We start from the raw sequence: 17862 nt of genomic DNA on the forward strand, positions 1-17862 counted from the left end.
TATAATTTTTCACTCTTGTGCAAAAATGCAAAAATATCATACAGATTAGCATTGTCTCTCTCTAAAAAAATTCTTGTTTATGTTTTCATTTTTTTTATCATTTACAAATAAATTATGAAATATAGTTCATTCACAAATTGGAAATAATTATAATGTTTTTACAACAAGGCATTGCTGAGGTTTTGAATTGTGGTATTCTTGAAGCCATTGTCTTTCAAAACAAAGACATCAGTAGGTTATTGTTACTTCTTGATATTTGTACTTTTGATTATTTATATGAAATATATCATTACAAATCTAACACTCATGCTAGTCAAATAGTGGTTTTGTAGAATATGAATCTGCTTATTCCTCTTTTTTTTTTTTTCCTGAAAAGTCTTTACAACAATCTGGAAATTCTGCTAAAATTACTGCATTACTGAAGGCTTCACCCAATAAAAAAGCTGAAGAAATAAATGAGGCAAAACTGTGGGAGAATAATTACAGTGGGTGCTCAAGAGAGATAACAGCAAATGCAAGAACTGTTTTAATTTTATCTCCTAGTCCTTTGGTATTTCCTTTCCTCATGAAAATCCTAAAAAATGTTCAGTTCTTTAAAACATTGATTATACTCTTCCATTAAATATCAGTTGTGGTCCTCCATTGCTCATGTTGTCTGTCATTTCCTGTTAGAAAAAAATAAGATGAATTAGTTAAAGTTTACTTCCAGAGTAAGATACTGATTTGGTTAATGAATTTCCAAAACAAATTTCAAGCCACTGAACAACTTGTTGAGTTTTAGAGAAGGACAAGGATTGATATTGTTGTTGCATTTGAGAAAATGAAATTTCATGGCATCTTGGAGCACATGAAAATGCTGAAATGATAGTCTGTTAGACCAAAGTCTTCTACACACAAAAACAGTTTAATCTGTCCCCAGTGCCCTGAGTCTCTCCTTTTGTTCCTCAACTTTATTTTGGAAATACCTCACCTAGAAACTAGATGATTAAGCCTGTGCACATTGCATATTGCATAGGCTTCTCTGCTGAGCATATCAACAAAGTGCCAACATATTCTAGGGGTTACCTTATTCTATAGAAAAATTGGTGGCCTTTTAGGCCCACAAGGCAATCATTGCTTATATGTAATGGTGGGTTACTAATAAATCACAATAATTGGTTTTCATGACACTATCAATGCTACAGTGAAAAAAAAAAACAACCAACCAAACAGTAAAACCTCAACATGTTTTTTAAGGGATCAATTACTAAGATGTTAATAAGGAAAACTACATGGAAGGCAAACGAAATTTAGATATAAAGGATGAACTAACATAAGTTCCATTTGCAATTTTAGAAAATGTTAATTTAAAAAAAAATTAGATGTTTCGAATTCATATGTTTATTGAACAGTAAAATCTTCCCTAAACATTAAAGAAATATGAGGAGATATGAAGCCCATTCCCATTTATAATATTAGTACACCATATTATAAAGAATATTTAGGCAAAAAATATCTAAAATAATTTTACACTTGAACAAGCCTATTTGCAAAATATATAGTAAATAAAATTCAAATCAAAATTATTTGCTCATTTATCTCAAGCCCATCAGTTTATATCTAATTGCTATTTGGGTGAATTGAAATTCACCATTTAAATTCACCTTTTAAGTACATTAAAAGTTAATGTACTTGCTTTTGTAAACTTTAGAAATTCTTCCAAATATTTATTTGAAAAGTAAAAAGGTATCCATGACTTATTCTGAATCTCTTCTCTTTGAAAATTCAATATAGGGATGAAATAGAATAAAGATTCATGCTTCTTGTATTGGGTGGTTTGGAAAGTTATTTAGGAGGATACAGGAAGGACCGGAAGGTAGGAACTGACCTGGTTTTTAGAACTTTGCTTTTGAAAATTTTGTTGTCTTTTAAAGATTTGGTAGAGTTCCTTCCAAGAAAATTCTGAGAAAAGAGACAATATGCATTGGAGACTTAACCTCTTCTACATCAAGATTTGTCTCTCTTTGCAAAGTGCCTGGCTCCTTCCAGGCCCTAGGGAGTTGTCTTAACCTGGGTATCCAATGTGCCTCCTCAGTAAGGTGCCAGGGAATTACAAGGTAATAAGCCTAGAAACTCAAACTCTTTGGAGGTAAAGACTGAGGGAAAGTGAAGGTCCTTTGGTGCCAGCAACCTGCTTTGGTGGCCTGGCGATGGTTCAGTCTATCTGAGTGGATGGCTTTGCTAGACATGTACATGGTACAAGTAAGTGTGGAAATGCGGTGGAATTGTTGCCCTGAGGTTAAGTTTATAGATAAGAAGCCTGATTTGAGGCTTCATTCATGAACTCACTGTGGGTGGCGAGATAAGATAGAAATGATTCTTCAAAAATGATCTGTAACAGAATTTACTCATTCAGCTTTCTCTATTCCTTCTATTAGTACAAAAACAATTTCCTAATGAATTTATAGAAGTAAGATTCTTAGGTACTTGTTCTCTTAAAGTGAATTTGCATTCAAAAAGTTGCTTCAGGGGCACCTAAGTCAGTTAAAGGGCCAAATCCTGGTTTTGGTTCAGGTCATGATCTCATGGTTTGTGAGATCAAGTTCCATGTCAGACTCCATGCTGACAGCACAGAGCCTGCTTGGAATTCTCTCTCTCCCACTCTCTCTGCCCCTCCCCTGCTCAGGTATGCACATTCTCTCTCTAAAAATAAATCAAATTTTTAAAAAATTGGCTTAAAACCCATAAAAATTAATCTAATGTATAATATTTTATTTCAGGGTGAAGAAAAAATCCAGCGTTTAAAAATCTTACAAAAGAATGGAGTTTTTTCTAACTAAATTCATACTAGTATGGACAAAGTAAAATCACTGATAAGAGAATACAGCATAAATTAGGTTTAAAAAAAATTTTTTTTAACATTTATTTATTTTTGAGACACAGAGAGATAGAGCATGAACAGGGGAGGGTCAGAGAGAGGGAGACACAGAATCCGAAACAGGCTCCAGGCTCTGAGCTGTCAGCACAGAGCCCGACGCGGGGCTCGAACTCACAGCCCTCACGGACCGCGAGATCATGACCTGAGCCGAAGTCGGCCGCTCAACCGACTGAGCCACCCAGGTGCCCCTAGGTTTTAAATGTATTAGCATCTTCAGTTTATTTGCAAATAGGCATGTCCAACTTAACACAAAGAATATACTCTAAATTTGGGCAGGATCAAATGGGACTATTTGCAAATGGATAAACTTTCTGCAATGGGGCCAAAGTATCTGTGTAGCTTTCTACATTTCCAATTATATTGCTTAATCAAGGCAAGAATGGTGGGTGACTACGTTATTTTTAGCAACCAAAAATACAGGAAATAAATTTGAAATGTATCGCATCAGATAATTTTATGAAAAGATGGATTTCATACAGCATTTTTACTCTATTAGTGTCAAACTTAGGTTACCTGCTCATGTAGTTTTGGCACAAGGGAGATATAGTTTGTCTTTATCAGAGTCACCTATTATTAAAAACAAAACTCTGGTCTGTGAATGATGGTATTGAGTCAGAATCATGATGTAGCAGAAAATAAAGAAGTCATGAATCATCCAAACAGAAATGTGTTTGGATGCTTATAGGAGGCTGAATATTTTAAATACTCAACCAAGTTTCAAGCTGCAAGACTCTGCCATGTAGGTTCATGTTGCGTCCTCAAAGTAGTTCTCATGAAAGCAATACTTTGAGGAACAACAGACATTACAGCAGACTGATCTGCTGACATCATGGCTTCCTAGAAGAGGCGTTGCTTCCTGCAGTGACATTACAACATGGTAACTCCCTAAAAATCAGCGTACCTTGTAGGTAACTCTGGTGTCGGGGGCACCACCGGGCAGCTGGGCAAGTCGGTTATTTCAATAGCCCTCAATCTCTAATATAAATATAACAATCATATAATAAATATTGCACATATACACAAAACAAACTAAAGCACACTAGTATACAAATAGAGAACAAAAGAGCCACTATCCAAATATATAATGATAATCTATTTTTAACAACCCATTTCTTTAAATTACCAGTCCTGCTATTTGTACTATAAAATTCTTTTCAAGAACATGTATACATCTGTTTAAAATTGCTTTTTCCATGGAACAATTTAAGAATGAATATCCAATATCTACTCCCCTTATTGCAATGTATCGACTGCATACAAAATGGAAATGCATAAAACTATAGAATATTTTTTTCTTCAAGATAACATTATAAAGGAATATGCAGTAGTAACTCTTGCTACTCTTTCTTCTATCCTGTGATCATGCAGTTTTATTTCCATGATACCAAGTGAAATACGATGTGGCCATTATCTTAGCAAGTTTATTTTACAGATCTTTTATCTTTTCCTTCAGAGGTTGAGTAACAGGAACTGAATTAAGAAATATGTGCAAAATGTAACAGAAACACAGACAGCTCACTATTTGTGCTTTAAGCAATAAGTGTTGTTTCCGGTATAAATGGGTTTCATGAAACAATTATGCAAGAATATTACTTAAAATACAGGCAAAGCTACCCAAATATGCATGAAGTTTAGATGAGAATTTAGTGAAGCTTTATGTGGATTGTAATACGGGCACTGATAGGCAAGGCTTTTTGTGGCCTTATTAAAAGGTCCTTTTATGCTCGAAAATCTAATTTACATAATCAAATGCATCTACTTACAAGCACAAGAGGTGAGCTAGAAAGGGGAATTCATCAGATTTCTGAAACTGGCATTATTGAGTTGCAAGTGTATTTAGTTTATGTGCTTTTCCTCAGTACAATACATACAAATCCATATTTATAAGGCATTCAATATTTTATGAAATGCTATTTTAGGAACGGTGTTTTTATATAGATAGCTATGAAATTGAAAATAGGTGTACCCAAAATAGCAGAGAAAAAAATAATAAAAATTTTCTACTCCTAGTCCAATAGGGCCAAACTTTTATAAAATCCCAATTCCTCAAATTCTCATCTAAGCTGCAAATTGGTTCACCAAGGTTTGACGACAGTCTTCATCCCACGCTCGCAGTGAGCAGAAAAGGTACAAAACTCACTTTCTCGGCCATTTCATGAGAGTGGTGCAGCGAATGCTCCCTTTCAGAGAACATCCTCCTCTGCTCGTAGCTGGCTAGTCGACACGTGAGCCAGGAAGACAGGGTGCAGCCACCAATCCCAATGCACGCGAGAGACATGGAGGCGAGATGCAGAGGATAGAGGGAAGAGGTCTTCTTCGTCACTGCCCGCAGGAACTGAAAGTTCAGGATGCCCCCAATGAGTCCACAGATGCAGCAGGCAGAAAAAAGGATCATCTGATAGGAAGAAGGAAGAGAGTGTCAAAGATGAGGAAGCAAAGCCAACCTAACACAGCGCCCCATCCTGCCGCACTTCCCGGAAGACTGAGCTACAATAAAGAGAAAGTGCTTTGGGTCTTAGAGGACGAGAGCCATAGTTTCACCAAGTTCCTATGCAACCCAACTCAGGGAAGAGAGTGAAGACCAGTGTTTCAGAATTAATAGCTGACTGTGTAAAGGCCGGGGATATATCTTTTTGAAAACCCTGAAGTAAGCAAAATTTGTCTTCAAGGTCGATTCAGATTTAAGTATTTACTATCTATCATGTGCTAGGAACTTGAGCAGGTATCATCTCAATTAACCCACCCAGCAAACCTCTGAGAGAAATCGTGATATATACTTAGGAAAATGGTGAACAGGCAAAACTCAAGGTTAGGTAGGGACTGAATCCAGATTTTCTGACTCTAAATCCAGTTTCACTATGTTAATCCCCCTAAAATATCCAAATATCTTCTCATTGAATTGTCATTAGTTCCAACAAACTTCAAATGTTTATACTGCTCTAGCTAAGTGAGCTTAGAGAATGTAGTTAACCTGTTTTCTTCATTTATATGTGTTTCATCGTGTATCTGTTTCCCCCATAGGATAGGTTAGGGACTCCCTGTGAACTGGTCCTTTATACTGCAAATCTTTTTTAAATCTGTGGCACCACAATGAAGAATACACAATATACATTCCAAAAATACTATCTGGTTGTTTTGGGGAAACATAGGATGTGGCTTTACTTTTGATCTCATTATTGGTTTGATTTGGGTCTCTATAAAGAGAGCTGGTGGGGGTGGATGGTATTCAACCTAAATGTTACATAAATATGTAACTGAATATTGAATATTCCAAAAGCTTCAACGTGGGGTTTTTTTTGTTTGTTTGTTTTTGTATTTGTATTCTCTAAGTTCCCCTATGGGCTTCCTTTATACTTTAGAGTGCGATACTAATATAATTATTTACACTTATTTCCATTTTTGTCCAGAACACAGTCTCTACTCCAGTTGCCTCTCTTGCCAATCATATAGCTTGTTCATTCCCGCCTCAGTGATATTTCCCATTTCCTGGAAATTAGTTTGCTTTTTTCTTGGATTGCCAGATGGAAGACTCAAATCTAGCCTTACCTTCTTCAGAAAGCCTTCCTGGATTTACTGACTTCCTTTGGCATAATTCCATAGGACAAACAGTTATTTAACTTAATTTAGCATTTAATTTTACATTATTAGGAATCGTTTGCTGTCGACAATTAGTTGACTTTAGCGAGCATTTATTGAGTACCTGGCATCTGTTAGGCCCTGAGTGAGGCAGCTGTTGGCATTACAAAAAATAATAGCTCATAGTTGTTGTCCTTGAGTACACAGCAGTCTTGTGTGAGAGAAGATCCAACATTTCAACATGGCATAGCAGATATTAAGAAAGAGGGATGAATTGGTTGCCCTTAGAGTAGGATGGAGGAGAATTTAGCATAACCAAGGGTTTCAGACAAGGCTTCCTGATAACATGTCATCTAAACTAAGTGCATGCCACTCCCAGAAAAGGGTAAGGCCGTGGATGTATGAAATAGCATAATGAAATAGAATGGTGGGCAGAAAGAATACCAAGTAGTTCGTTTTGTTTCTCTCACTTAATTCAGCATCCTAATTGTGTCCATCTCACAATATTTATTACCAAGCCTAAAAATCCAATGATGGGTGACTGTATCTTTTTATAGTTAATTAAATATAATACTGAATATCAATTACCAAATAACTGAATCATCCAAAGTGGGAACCTGTAGCTCCTAGTTTCACATAGAATCAATATACTACCTTTTAAAGGATATTCAGGTGGCATGCAGTTTCTTGGGAAATATTTTGGTGTTTACATATTCTCAGAAAACATGGAAAGATGTGACATTCAGAAAACATGGAAAGATGTGATGAACTACTATTAAGAAAGTTAATGACAAATTATTTGGCTATCATAAGAACACAATGTATCTCTCCTAATATTATTCTTATTCATTCTTTAAAGGCATGCTACTTCATTTAACATATGCAAACAGAACATTCTCACCTAGGTATTAAAATGTTAAAATCTATACCCACATTTAAAACCATATATGAGGTTTGAATTTCACCAGACTACAGAATTTAGACTCTAGAGATACTTGGAGTGGAGAAATTACCATGCACTTTGAAGGGTGAGAATCCTTGATAGCTAAATGTCATCAATGGGAATGTCAGAGGGTGAAAGAAGTTAAAGTGAATGGTAGTTTCTAAAAAGTTTAGCACTTATGATTTTTTTCTTTTATAACTCTTAAGAGAATTAGAAAGACAGAAAAAAGACACTAGTGCCTTTAAAAAAATCTCTTCCCTCCCCTTCTCCTATGACTGAATATTTGTGTTCCTCTAAATACAAATGTTGAAGCCTAAACCCCAATACTGTGGTATTTGCAGATGTGATTTTTGGAAGACAATTAGGTCAGGAGAATAGAGCCCTCATAAACGGGGTCAGTGCCTTTGTAAGAGAGACTTTTAGAGACCTCTCTTTTTCCTTTTGCCACATGAGATCACAGTCAAAAATTTGCAACCTGGAAGAGAACCTTACCAGAACCCAACTACACAGGGACCCTAATCGAGGTCCAGCCTCCAGCAATGTGCGAAATGAATTTCTGTTGTTGATAAGCCACCCAGTATATCCTTTTTTGTTAATAGCCCAAATGGATGAAGACATCTCCCTTGCCTTCCCTTACCCCTCTTCCTTTTCTCCTTCTCTGCCTCTCCCTGTTTTCCCCTCCCTCTCTCATTCTTTCCTTGCCTTTCTTTCCTTCCTTCCTTCCTCCCTCCCTCCCTCCCTCCCTCCCTCCCTTCCTTCCTTCCTTCCTCTCTTTCCCTCTCTCTCCCTCTCTCTCTCTTTCTTCTAAGTTCTAAGAAATTGTTCTTATATGACTATAAAGACAGTAGTAAAATAAAAGCATACAAAGAATGAAGGCCAAGTCTAAAAAGTGATGGAAGAATCATAGATGAAAATTAAGAGCCTCCAAAAATTTGTTTGTAAAGGTTTCCCTTTATATGATTTTAAAAAATTATACCTCGTATGTCTAAAGCAATGGGTGCTTCATTTTTTTTTTGTCACAGTAGAATTTTCACAAAAAAAGATATGATTGAAAAAGTAGTTAAACAAAAATAGCTGCAATACTCCTATCCCTGTCCTCCTCAGATAACTGGCCTCCCCCTGGAAAACTCTTTTTAGGCTCAAAGCCCACTTTGTAAGGTCCAAGCATAGTATTAATTTTTCCAACTTAGAAAGGTCTATGATCTTTCCCATTGCACATGATAAAATAAACAACACTGTTTCTTTCTTTTGAACTCTCAAAAAAACATCATGGAGGGATGTGGGGAATCCACACTTCAGCATATAGAAATTGTCCTCCAGCCATTATCAGAGTTAACTGGGTGAATGTCTTACAACCTGGAAAGTCGTGATAGTACCGTAAAACATCTGAAAACACTTACAATTACATTCACAGTAATAAAATAAAATTAAATAAAAAAATCATTGGGAATTAACTGTAACTATAACAACACAGCTGTTTTGCTGCATTGCAAAATTAACTTCACAGTCAAAGCCAGTAATCTGTAGGCCCAGTTCCACATTTAAACAGTTAAATTTCCCATGAACTCAAGCCATGTCTTTTTTAGCTTACTGAAGGATTCATGTGTGTCTGTGAGTCTATAAACTGGAAAAGTGGAGATTGTCAACCACACCAGTCATTATGGGTTGCATATTCATGCATTTAAAGAGTATATCAAAGCTTTTCTTTCTTTTTCTTTTGTCATAGTCTGTAATAATCTTGATGGGTTTTGTTTTGTTTTTTGTTGTTGGGGTTTTTTTTTGTTTTTTTGCAAATGAAAAAGCCAGTATTTATTTGTCAGTCTTCTTTTCATCCTAAATGAGTAACATTCACTATGTGAAAGTTGGCTTCTCATCATTTCCATTTTTGGGTTCCAACATTTCAAATACGTCAATGCACGATACAAACAAGGCAGAAACTTACGACAAGTCCAGATTTTTTTTTGGCGCACAATATTCCACATATGCCACAAAGAAGAAACTGAAAAGGAAAAGAATAACAATTATTCCACATTCAAAGATAAGAAGACCTCTAGTTTTTAGCTTATAGCTCACTCATGACACTTGTTCCAGGGAAGCTTGAAAATGTTATATTCCCATCAAAAGCTGGAAAGAAAAATGCCTCATTCTAGAATAGTAAGAGATAAAAATGCAAACTTCAATGAAAATTTGTTCTTTGTAAGGTTGATATAAGTAATTGTGGGACTTGAGCAAACCAGAATCAGTTTTACACCAGGCAAAATTAGGAAGTAAATAAATTTAGCGTTTTGTTATTCCTGTTTTCTTTCACTGTCTTCTTATCCCTTTCTATTTTCTCAGGGAGAGAAGTGGTATGATACATTCATTCATAATAGATTTCTAAGCAATTAGAAATCATTGAGCTTTACTACAGGTAGTGAATCTCACACAAATAAAAAATAAGGCATCAGACAGGGAGATGTTTTTCTTTAGAGACATTCTTTGTATCTCTCAAACTATGTCAGTAAAATGGTAACTTCCTTCCTCATTCTATCAGAAATACTGTCCTTGTGGGTATGTTGGAAGAACTCAAGGAGAATATTGGTGGCATGTAATTTCTTGTAAATGAGCATATTGGTGACATAATTGCTTTGCAAAAGCAGCTGCATGAAATCGTCTACCAGTGACACACTATTAGACATTTTGGTTATTGGAAAACAGCAAATCATTTAAATTGTTTAAAAATATTTAGAGCCATTTCAAGATATATTTACACATACATCTGGCTAGAATAAAACCATATAAATAAAATAATACATTCATTAATAAATAATAAGCCTGCTAAGGGCTTTCAGACTAGCAAAGAAAGCTTTGAATGCTGTTAAGGTTTTCCTTCTGATTTTCTTTTACATTTTTCTATCTCAAGCCTGAACTAATAACATAAGTGGTTTTAAATGAGTGTTTCACACAGGGGTAGATTTTTAAATATACACATAAAAATATTCTACTAATTATCTGAAATCAATCATATGCTTGTGAGAAACACCAACAAAATTTGATAAAGAAATAATGAGTAAGGGAAGTTTCCCTTTTCAGGGAACTTTCTATATAGGGGAACAAAATGATTATAAAGCAGGCAATGATGCAGCAAGACAGATCAGGGAACACAAGGATATGCTATAATTTGCTTCTTATATAGATTATCTTTCAAATTAATGGGAAAAAGATCAAGATCCAATGGGATTAGGATAGTTCATTAACTGTCCTTAACATCATACACCAAAATGTCTAGGAAATGGTTTGAATATTTAAGTGTATAAAAAAAAGTATAGTAACATTTAACAAAGTCAAATATTTATGTAATTTTGGAGGAGAGGGAAAGATTCACTAAACATAACAGCAAAGTCACAGACCAAAAGGGAAAATACTTATAAATATTAATACATAAAATTATATTTTTGATAGTAAAAAAATAACATATCTCTCAAAGGCATAAAACAGATTGGGATTATATTTAGAAAGCGTATGAAAGACAAAGGGTTAATATACTATATAAATTGAGCTAATAAAATAATTTTAATACCATAAAATCATGAGAAGATAAAAGCTCAGAACTTCATAAAACTTAAATACTTGTATACTTTTCAGAAATTTTAAAAAGCTACTTTTGAGTAACCATTTGTCACCCCCGTTTGTGTCCTGGGTCTAGATGAACTTGTCCTCATGTGGACTCTTTCTAAGTGATGACCCCATCTCACGTCTATCAAGGCTGGCTCAAGCCATTCCAGATTTGGACTAGTTCTGTACCTCTCAGTGCTTCCAAGCTTCAGTTCAAAGCCTCAACATGCCCTTTTCCTTGCTTGCCTGACTAACCCATTACTCACCCTGAAAGTCCATTCACCCAGAACTCATTCTTGAAATAATATGAAAGCAGTGGAGTTTTGTGTTCCTTGGATCTCTTCTGAAATCTATAAACATTGCCATTATTTATTCACAGCCAAGCCTGAGGGGACCTCAGGAGCTTAGGCAGAGCTCTCCATCCCAGCAACTTGGTTAGAAGATCTGGGTGGCACGAGTGCCTGGGTGGTTCAGTAGGTTAAGTGTCAGACTTCGGCTCCGGTCCTGATCTCACAGTTCCTGAGTTTGAGCCCCGCATCAAGGTCTGTGCTGACAGCTCAGAGCCTGGAGCCTGCTTTGGATTCTGTGTCTCCCTTTCTCTCTGCCCCTCCCACATTCACAATTGGTCTATCTCTTTCTATCTCAAAAATAAACATTAAAAACATTTTTTTAAAGAAGATCCAGGTGGCAATAAAATCGCTTCCTTCTATCGTCCACTAAGAAAAGGAAGTTCAGGGCTGGGGAGGGGAAAGGTAGAGTTATGAGGTGAGCCAAACAATATTTTCCACTCTCAATCAGGGGTGGAGTGTAAATACTTCTCAATAGTCACATCTGTCAGGGTATCCAAAATTCACATTCCCTGGAGGAAACCTGGAATCTGAGGGAAAAAACTAACCCATGTAATGGGCAGTATATAAAAATCATGGAATTTCTAAGGAGGATTTAAAGGATTTTAGCTGAAATTTAGCCATCACAGTTTGTAAAAAGTATAAAGGAAGCACAAAAAAAGCAGTATATGATCTTTTATTTCACTGGCTATCTGCACTCCAAGTCAGAGCACTGGAAGGGATCTTAAAAGATGACTTAATTCAGCCCTTGCAGTTTGCATGTCGGGGAATTAGAGGTCTAGACAGGCTTAGCAACTTGCTCAATGTCACTCATCAAGGTCACAAATCACACTTGTAATATTCTTAACTTCTTTAAGTTAATTTCTAAAAATGGAATGCTTTTCAAAAGGATTTTTCAGTGCTAGTACGTGTACATTATGTCCAACCAGAAGTGTTCAATGAACATCTGGTCATCTATAATGCTTGTTTCTCCCTGCCATTGTTAATTTTTGGTGTAATAAAAATGATCTCAAGATGAATCAATTGTATTACAGTCCAAAGTTAAGTGTACCTTATTATACAGAGAATTTGTTATTTTTCAAAATACTGTTTGTGCTCAATAGAACTTTATTAAGAATGCAAAGCACTTGTCCGACATGAAACGAGTGAAAAAATAGTTTTATTAAAAAAAGTAAAAATGATGGCTGGAAACATATCTAAATTAGATATGAAATTTTACGTGAGAAAATATAATTTTATTTCTGAGAAGATGGGCTGTTTAAATCTAGGGAGAATCATTTGCTTTGCTCTTACTATGAAATTACATAAATGAAGTGATCTACTGATAGGAAGTGCCACTATGTAATGAAACCAGTTAGCCCTCCAAAGGGAATTCATTTGATTCCAATTTAGATTACATTTAATAGATAACTAGAGTTGTGACTCACTGTAGGATAAAATGGAGCAATTATGGAAATAGCATCCTATATTTTGAGTGGACTTTCTTAATGGAATGCCCATGGAGGCTTGTGCTTCTGCTTAAGATGTAGAAAGAACAACGATGCCATTTCCACTTAAACAATAAGAGAAAGCAGAAAACTATAGATTGATAACTTTGAAAGCCCATCAGAATGTCGAGGTCCAGGGCAGTGGAATAACTGCAATTAAAGAGGTAGAAGGCCCTCGAAGAAAACTCTGGATACACAAACTGTGCCATTTGTTACAGAGATAGGAGGAGGGGACATGGATTGTCACGTAAGTAGGTGTGGGGAGAGGGAGGTTGGTGGTGCCAAGTTCTGTTCTGTCCTTAGGCCTTCTTATGAAGCAAATGCTTTGAGCCCCTAGCAAAGGGGTAGCAAAGCCTATCATTTCCAGGGTATATGCAAATGTGGATGGCAACTGTAACTACAGGAAAAGTAGAAAAAGATATCTGCACCAAAGATAACTAACAGCCTAAAAGAATATTAAGATAAAAATACAAGATTTTGAAAAAAAGAACATTTGAACTTTGAGCTGTATGTATAGTCAAACTCCATTCCCACAAGAGATTACAAAAAAGACAGGAGTATTTGGGCAAAAGTACTGTGGTGGGCTGAATTATGGCTCTCCAAAGATATGTGTGTCCTACTCCCCAGAATCCATGAATGTTATCTTGTATGGAAAAAAAAAAAAAAAAAAAAAAAAGCCTTTGCAGATGTGATTAAATGAAGAATCTGAAGATGAGGAGATTATTGGGGATTGTCCAAGTGGGCCCTAAATGTAATCCCAAGAGTCACTGAGGAGGAAGACAAGAAGGCCAAAAGAGAAAGAAGGCTTGGAGAAGACACAAAGAGGCACAGAGAAAGAGATCTGAAGAGGCCATACTGCTGGCTTTGAAAGGTGAGGAAGAAGGCCCTGAGGCCAGGATGTAGGCAGCCTCTGTGAGCTGGAAACCGATTCTCCCAGTGGCCTCCAGAAGGAATCTAGTCCCATAGACTTATTTTAGATTTCTGACCTCCAGAACTGAAAGAGAATAGATTTCGGTTGCTTTAAGCCCCTAAGTTTGTGGCAATTTTTTCAGCAGCACTAGGAAAGTAATACAGGCTCCAAAACATTATTCCACATGAGACATCCTATAAGAATTACTAGCCGTTGTTTAGGAAAACAAACAGGGAAAGACATGAGATAAGAAAGGAATGTAGTAGAAAAAGCACAAAAAAACCCCAGTAAATCTTTTAGGTTGAAAAGTATTGGTTGGAAAAATTAATATCTGTTTACAATGAGTATCCCAGGTGATTTGGGTGTAAGAGATGGTGAGGTGGGGGTAAAGATGTGAGTAGTGGTTCTAAAACTCTGTTATCCTTTAGCAGAATAACAGAGGAACTAACGAGTTTTAGATATTGACAGATAAGTACAACTTTAAATTTGTGCATTACAATATAGCGACTGAGAAAATAAAAATAAAGAGAAAAATACAATTTGACAATAAAGATTGAACCAGTAGATGTCAGGGAAATTTTTTTAAAAATGAAAGGAAATAAAGCGAAACTATAAAATAAGTTGGTATAAATAATTTCAATAGTGTAAGCAATCAGACTAAATGTGAATGTGTCCAATTTTCCTAATAAGAGGGAAAATAGAAGGGAAAAAACAGTCTACGAGGTAAAGAAAGAAAGGGGTTGTTAAAAGATCCCTAAAATGAATAAATGATTGAAAACTTCTTTATTCCTTCTGCTTTTCTCTGTCTCTGTTTCTCTCTCAGCATTGACCTAAATGCTGGTTAATGAATTCTTTATTAGTATTTCTTTCTGTCCAAGAAAGCTTATTTTACTTTTAAGAGTAAAAAAGGCTACTGTAGAATTTCTCAATTTTAAACTACATAATGGAAAATGTTGAAACCATGGTTGTAATGGAAGCAGACAAAAACAGTGGCCAGAACAAGCAAGCATTGGGTGATGAGATTATGAAAGATGGCCAATATTGTTTTAAGACAGCTTATTAAAGTTTTTGCCGCGTAACACTTAACCACCTCAGATGAAACAATTTTCACTGAAATTCATTAGCCATTACAGAAGATATACATACTATAAAGTAGAAATGACACTACTTTTTCCCCCTTAGGGTAATGAGCTGAACCAAAAATTGAACTTAATACTTTGATACCATTAGTGATTTATGAGTTTTGCCAAAATTGACATTTCTTTAAAATACATAGAAAAATTGCCAGGAAAACGACGTTAAATGTTGTGGGGATGGATTTAAAAGAAATCTATTTCTGGTTAAATAGTGTATTTCTCCTTGTACATGGATCAAAAGTTTGATAATTTACTTTTCTACCACCAGTTCTTGAATATTTTTATTCTACTTCAATCACCTATTAAAGCATGATAACTGGAGTCTCTTCAAGGATTATTTTGTAATTTAGCACACAAAATGCTAGTGTGCCAACATAGTGCATATTTTTCCTGATACTGTGACGATATGATTGTGATTTTCTTATATGATACTCTGGCTAGACCCATCAGGATGAGTGGTTTTATTCTCAGTTAAATATAATGAATCATAAACCACCGCATATTAAAATAGATGCAGCTTCAATGACCACCATATTTCATTTTTACTCAGAAAAAAATTTTTACTTGTACATATTCATAATAGTGGCTGAAATAAAGCTTTTGTGTTGCAAAGCATTTTGCTACTCTCTCAATTCTCTAGCAAAAAATGTATTGAAAAAGGGAAGTTTGCTTCATGATGGGCAAGTCAATGAAGAAAAGAAATTATGAAGCAAAGAAACAGTTTTGAACTGCATGCTACATAAAAATGGAATTGAATGTGCTGTTTCATTTGCCATTACTGGTACTGTTGGGGTGAGGGAATCATCTATTTTTATATCCAACCTTGCCATAACTCCTCAGACAAAGCTCTGCTGTTGCGATCAAGTTTCTGGATAATATGATGGAATTTCAAACTGCTTGAATGGATTAGTAGATGGATGGATGAATGTATCACAGTATTAATCAAATTTAGCGAATTCCAAGACACATAACTGGGTGCAATTAGTCTTTTCACTGAATCAAATCCAATTAACTTCTTTTTTGTTTTTCTAGAACACTCATGATTGGTCAGATTAGGGTAATTCTCTTCTCAATGGTGGCATTTGAAAATAATTGGGATGGCGTTGACCTTTTAAATGTCACAATCATAGCTTTGTGGGTTTCAAAAGTTTCCTTCTCAAACCTCAGATGTCCTTGAGATGTCAGCATCAGCGGACCTTTTTCTACACAAAAGTCACTGAAAAAGATATTACCTTGACACTGAGTGGTAATTGCCAGTAGATCCTTTTTATTTATTTTTTTTTTTTATTTTTTATTTTTTTATTTATTTTTGGGACAGAGAGAGACAGAGCATGAACGGGGGAGGGGCAGAGAGAGAGGGAGACACAGAATCGGAATCAGGCTCCAGGCTCTGAGCCATCAGCCCAGAGCCTGACGCGGGGCTCGAACTCACGGACGCGAGATCGTGACCTGGCTGAAGTCGGACGCTTAACCGACTGCGCCACCCAGGCGCCCCAGTAGATCCTTTTTAAATGTGAGAAGTAACTTCCCAAACTAGAAAGGGTTGTATTCTTTTTAAATTTTGTATTGATGTATAATTGACATATAACACTGTATTAGTTTGCGCTCTTAATTATGTTGGACGGAACACGATTTGGGAAAGGGCCCTAGGAGTATACATTCCAGCTGTTGACTTATTTTCTCTCAATAGACACAGTGTAGGTGTTTCCCCTTGGTGAAACTAGAAATTGAGCAGTGTGTCTACACTCTCAGCTGAATGTTATTACCTACTATTGGCTAGTCTGTTCTGTAAATGACTCTGAGTGATTATAGGGCAACCTCCCCTTTAAATATCCTTTTTTTAAATGTTTTCTTATATTTATTTTTGAGAGAGAGAGAGAGAGAAAGAGAGAGAATGGGGGAGGGTCAGAGAGAGAGGGAGACTGAGGATCCAAAACGGGCTCTGCACTGATAGCAGCGAGCCTGATGTGGGACTCTGACTCAGGAACTGTGAGATCATGACCTGAGCTGAAACCAACAGTTGGAGGCTAAATGACTGAACCACCAAGGCATCCTCCCACCCACCCTCACCCTGCCACCTTTAAAGACTCTTTATGCAGACAGCATCTCTTGATGCACACATATTCCAGTAAGATTCTCAAATTTACTCCTGGAAGAAATCAGATACTTCTCATTTAGACAAGATCAAATAATGTAAAAAACAGTCAGCAGGTATCACAGAAAAGCTTCAGGACATTAAAAAATTAGAATATAATTTTTTTAACCATGGGATCAAGTGGTTTGTTACTTTGGAGTTCTTTCAAGCCCTCAGGGTACTATAGCTGGCAAGCCTTGCTGTCTGAAAACAGAGATTCTAAAGGAAGGAGAGTAGTTCCTCATTTTATGATTAGAAGAAATGGCCTGTCCTGGAAGGACTATGATCAGAGGTAGGTAACTACCATCTTCGTGTGTTCCCTTAGAGAATACTATGGTAGGCAGAGAAGGATCCCTAAAAACAACTTCATCCAACTTCAGACCTTAGGTCACAATTATAGCAATCCCGACCTTAGGGATCCTCCTTGAAATCCTTTGTAGGATCTCAAAGTGAAGGGATCTCTTCCCATTTGAGGACATATGTTTCACACGATAATTCAATCTGAATATGTATCCATCATGTCGTAAGATTTGCCCTAACACTGTTAAGATTTAGGCAGAGAATAAAAGCTACCCATGCTATCTCCCTTTTTGTTCTGCCAGGATAATCTTTGACAATACACTTTTGGCTGCTTTAATGATTTGACCTACTTTGGCTCAAATGATCTTAGATATAAACACTGACAAGAATTTTTTAAACCATGGCATCTGTAAACCATTTTTAACAGAGTGACATGGGGATACTTGTCATAAATGCAGAGTTATGGGCCCCCATTGAATCAATTTTTGGTGGCATGGGATCCAAGACTCTGCATCTTG

General features: G+C 36.1%; 1 protein-coding gene across 4 annotated transcripts in view; it reads right to left on the reverse strand.

Annotated features, from left to right (window-relative positions):
• Window positions 1-281: 281 nt before the first annotated feature.
• Window positions 282-17862, reverse strand: part of TMEM196 (transmembrane protein 196) — a 49991-nt gene continuing 32410 nt past the window's right edge. For 2 of the 4 annotated variants that reach the window (XM_060632667.3, XM_060632666.3), the window contains exons 2-5: window positions 9379-9435; window positions 5058-5312; window positions 3819-3892; window positions 282-665 (exon numbers count right to left, since the gene is read on the reverse strand). In XM_060632667.3, the coding sequence (XP_060488650.1) occupies window positions 659-665; window positions 3819-3892; window positions 5058-5312; window positions 9379-9435 (393 nt within the window). In that variant the 3' untranslated portion in view covers window positions 282-658. The remainder of the gene's footprint in view (window positions 666-3818; window positions 3893-5057; window positions 5313-9378; window positions 9436-17862) is intronic. The other 2 variants (XM_060632669.3, XM_060632668.3) reach the window with 1 other exon arrangement.

Source organism: Panthera onca, chromosome A2, assembly GCF_046562875.1.
Source record: "Panthera onca isolate mPanOnc1 chromosome A2, mPanOnc1 haplotype 2, whole genome shotgun sequence".
Taxonomy (NCBI): domain Eukaryota; kingdom Metazoa; phylum Chordata; class Mammalia; order Carnivora; family Felidae; genus Panthera; species Panthera onca.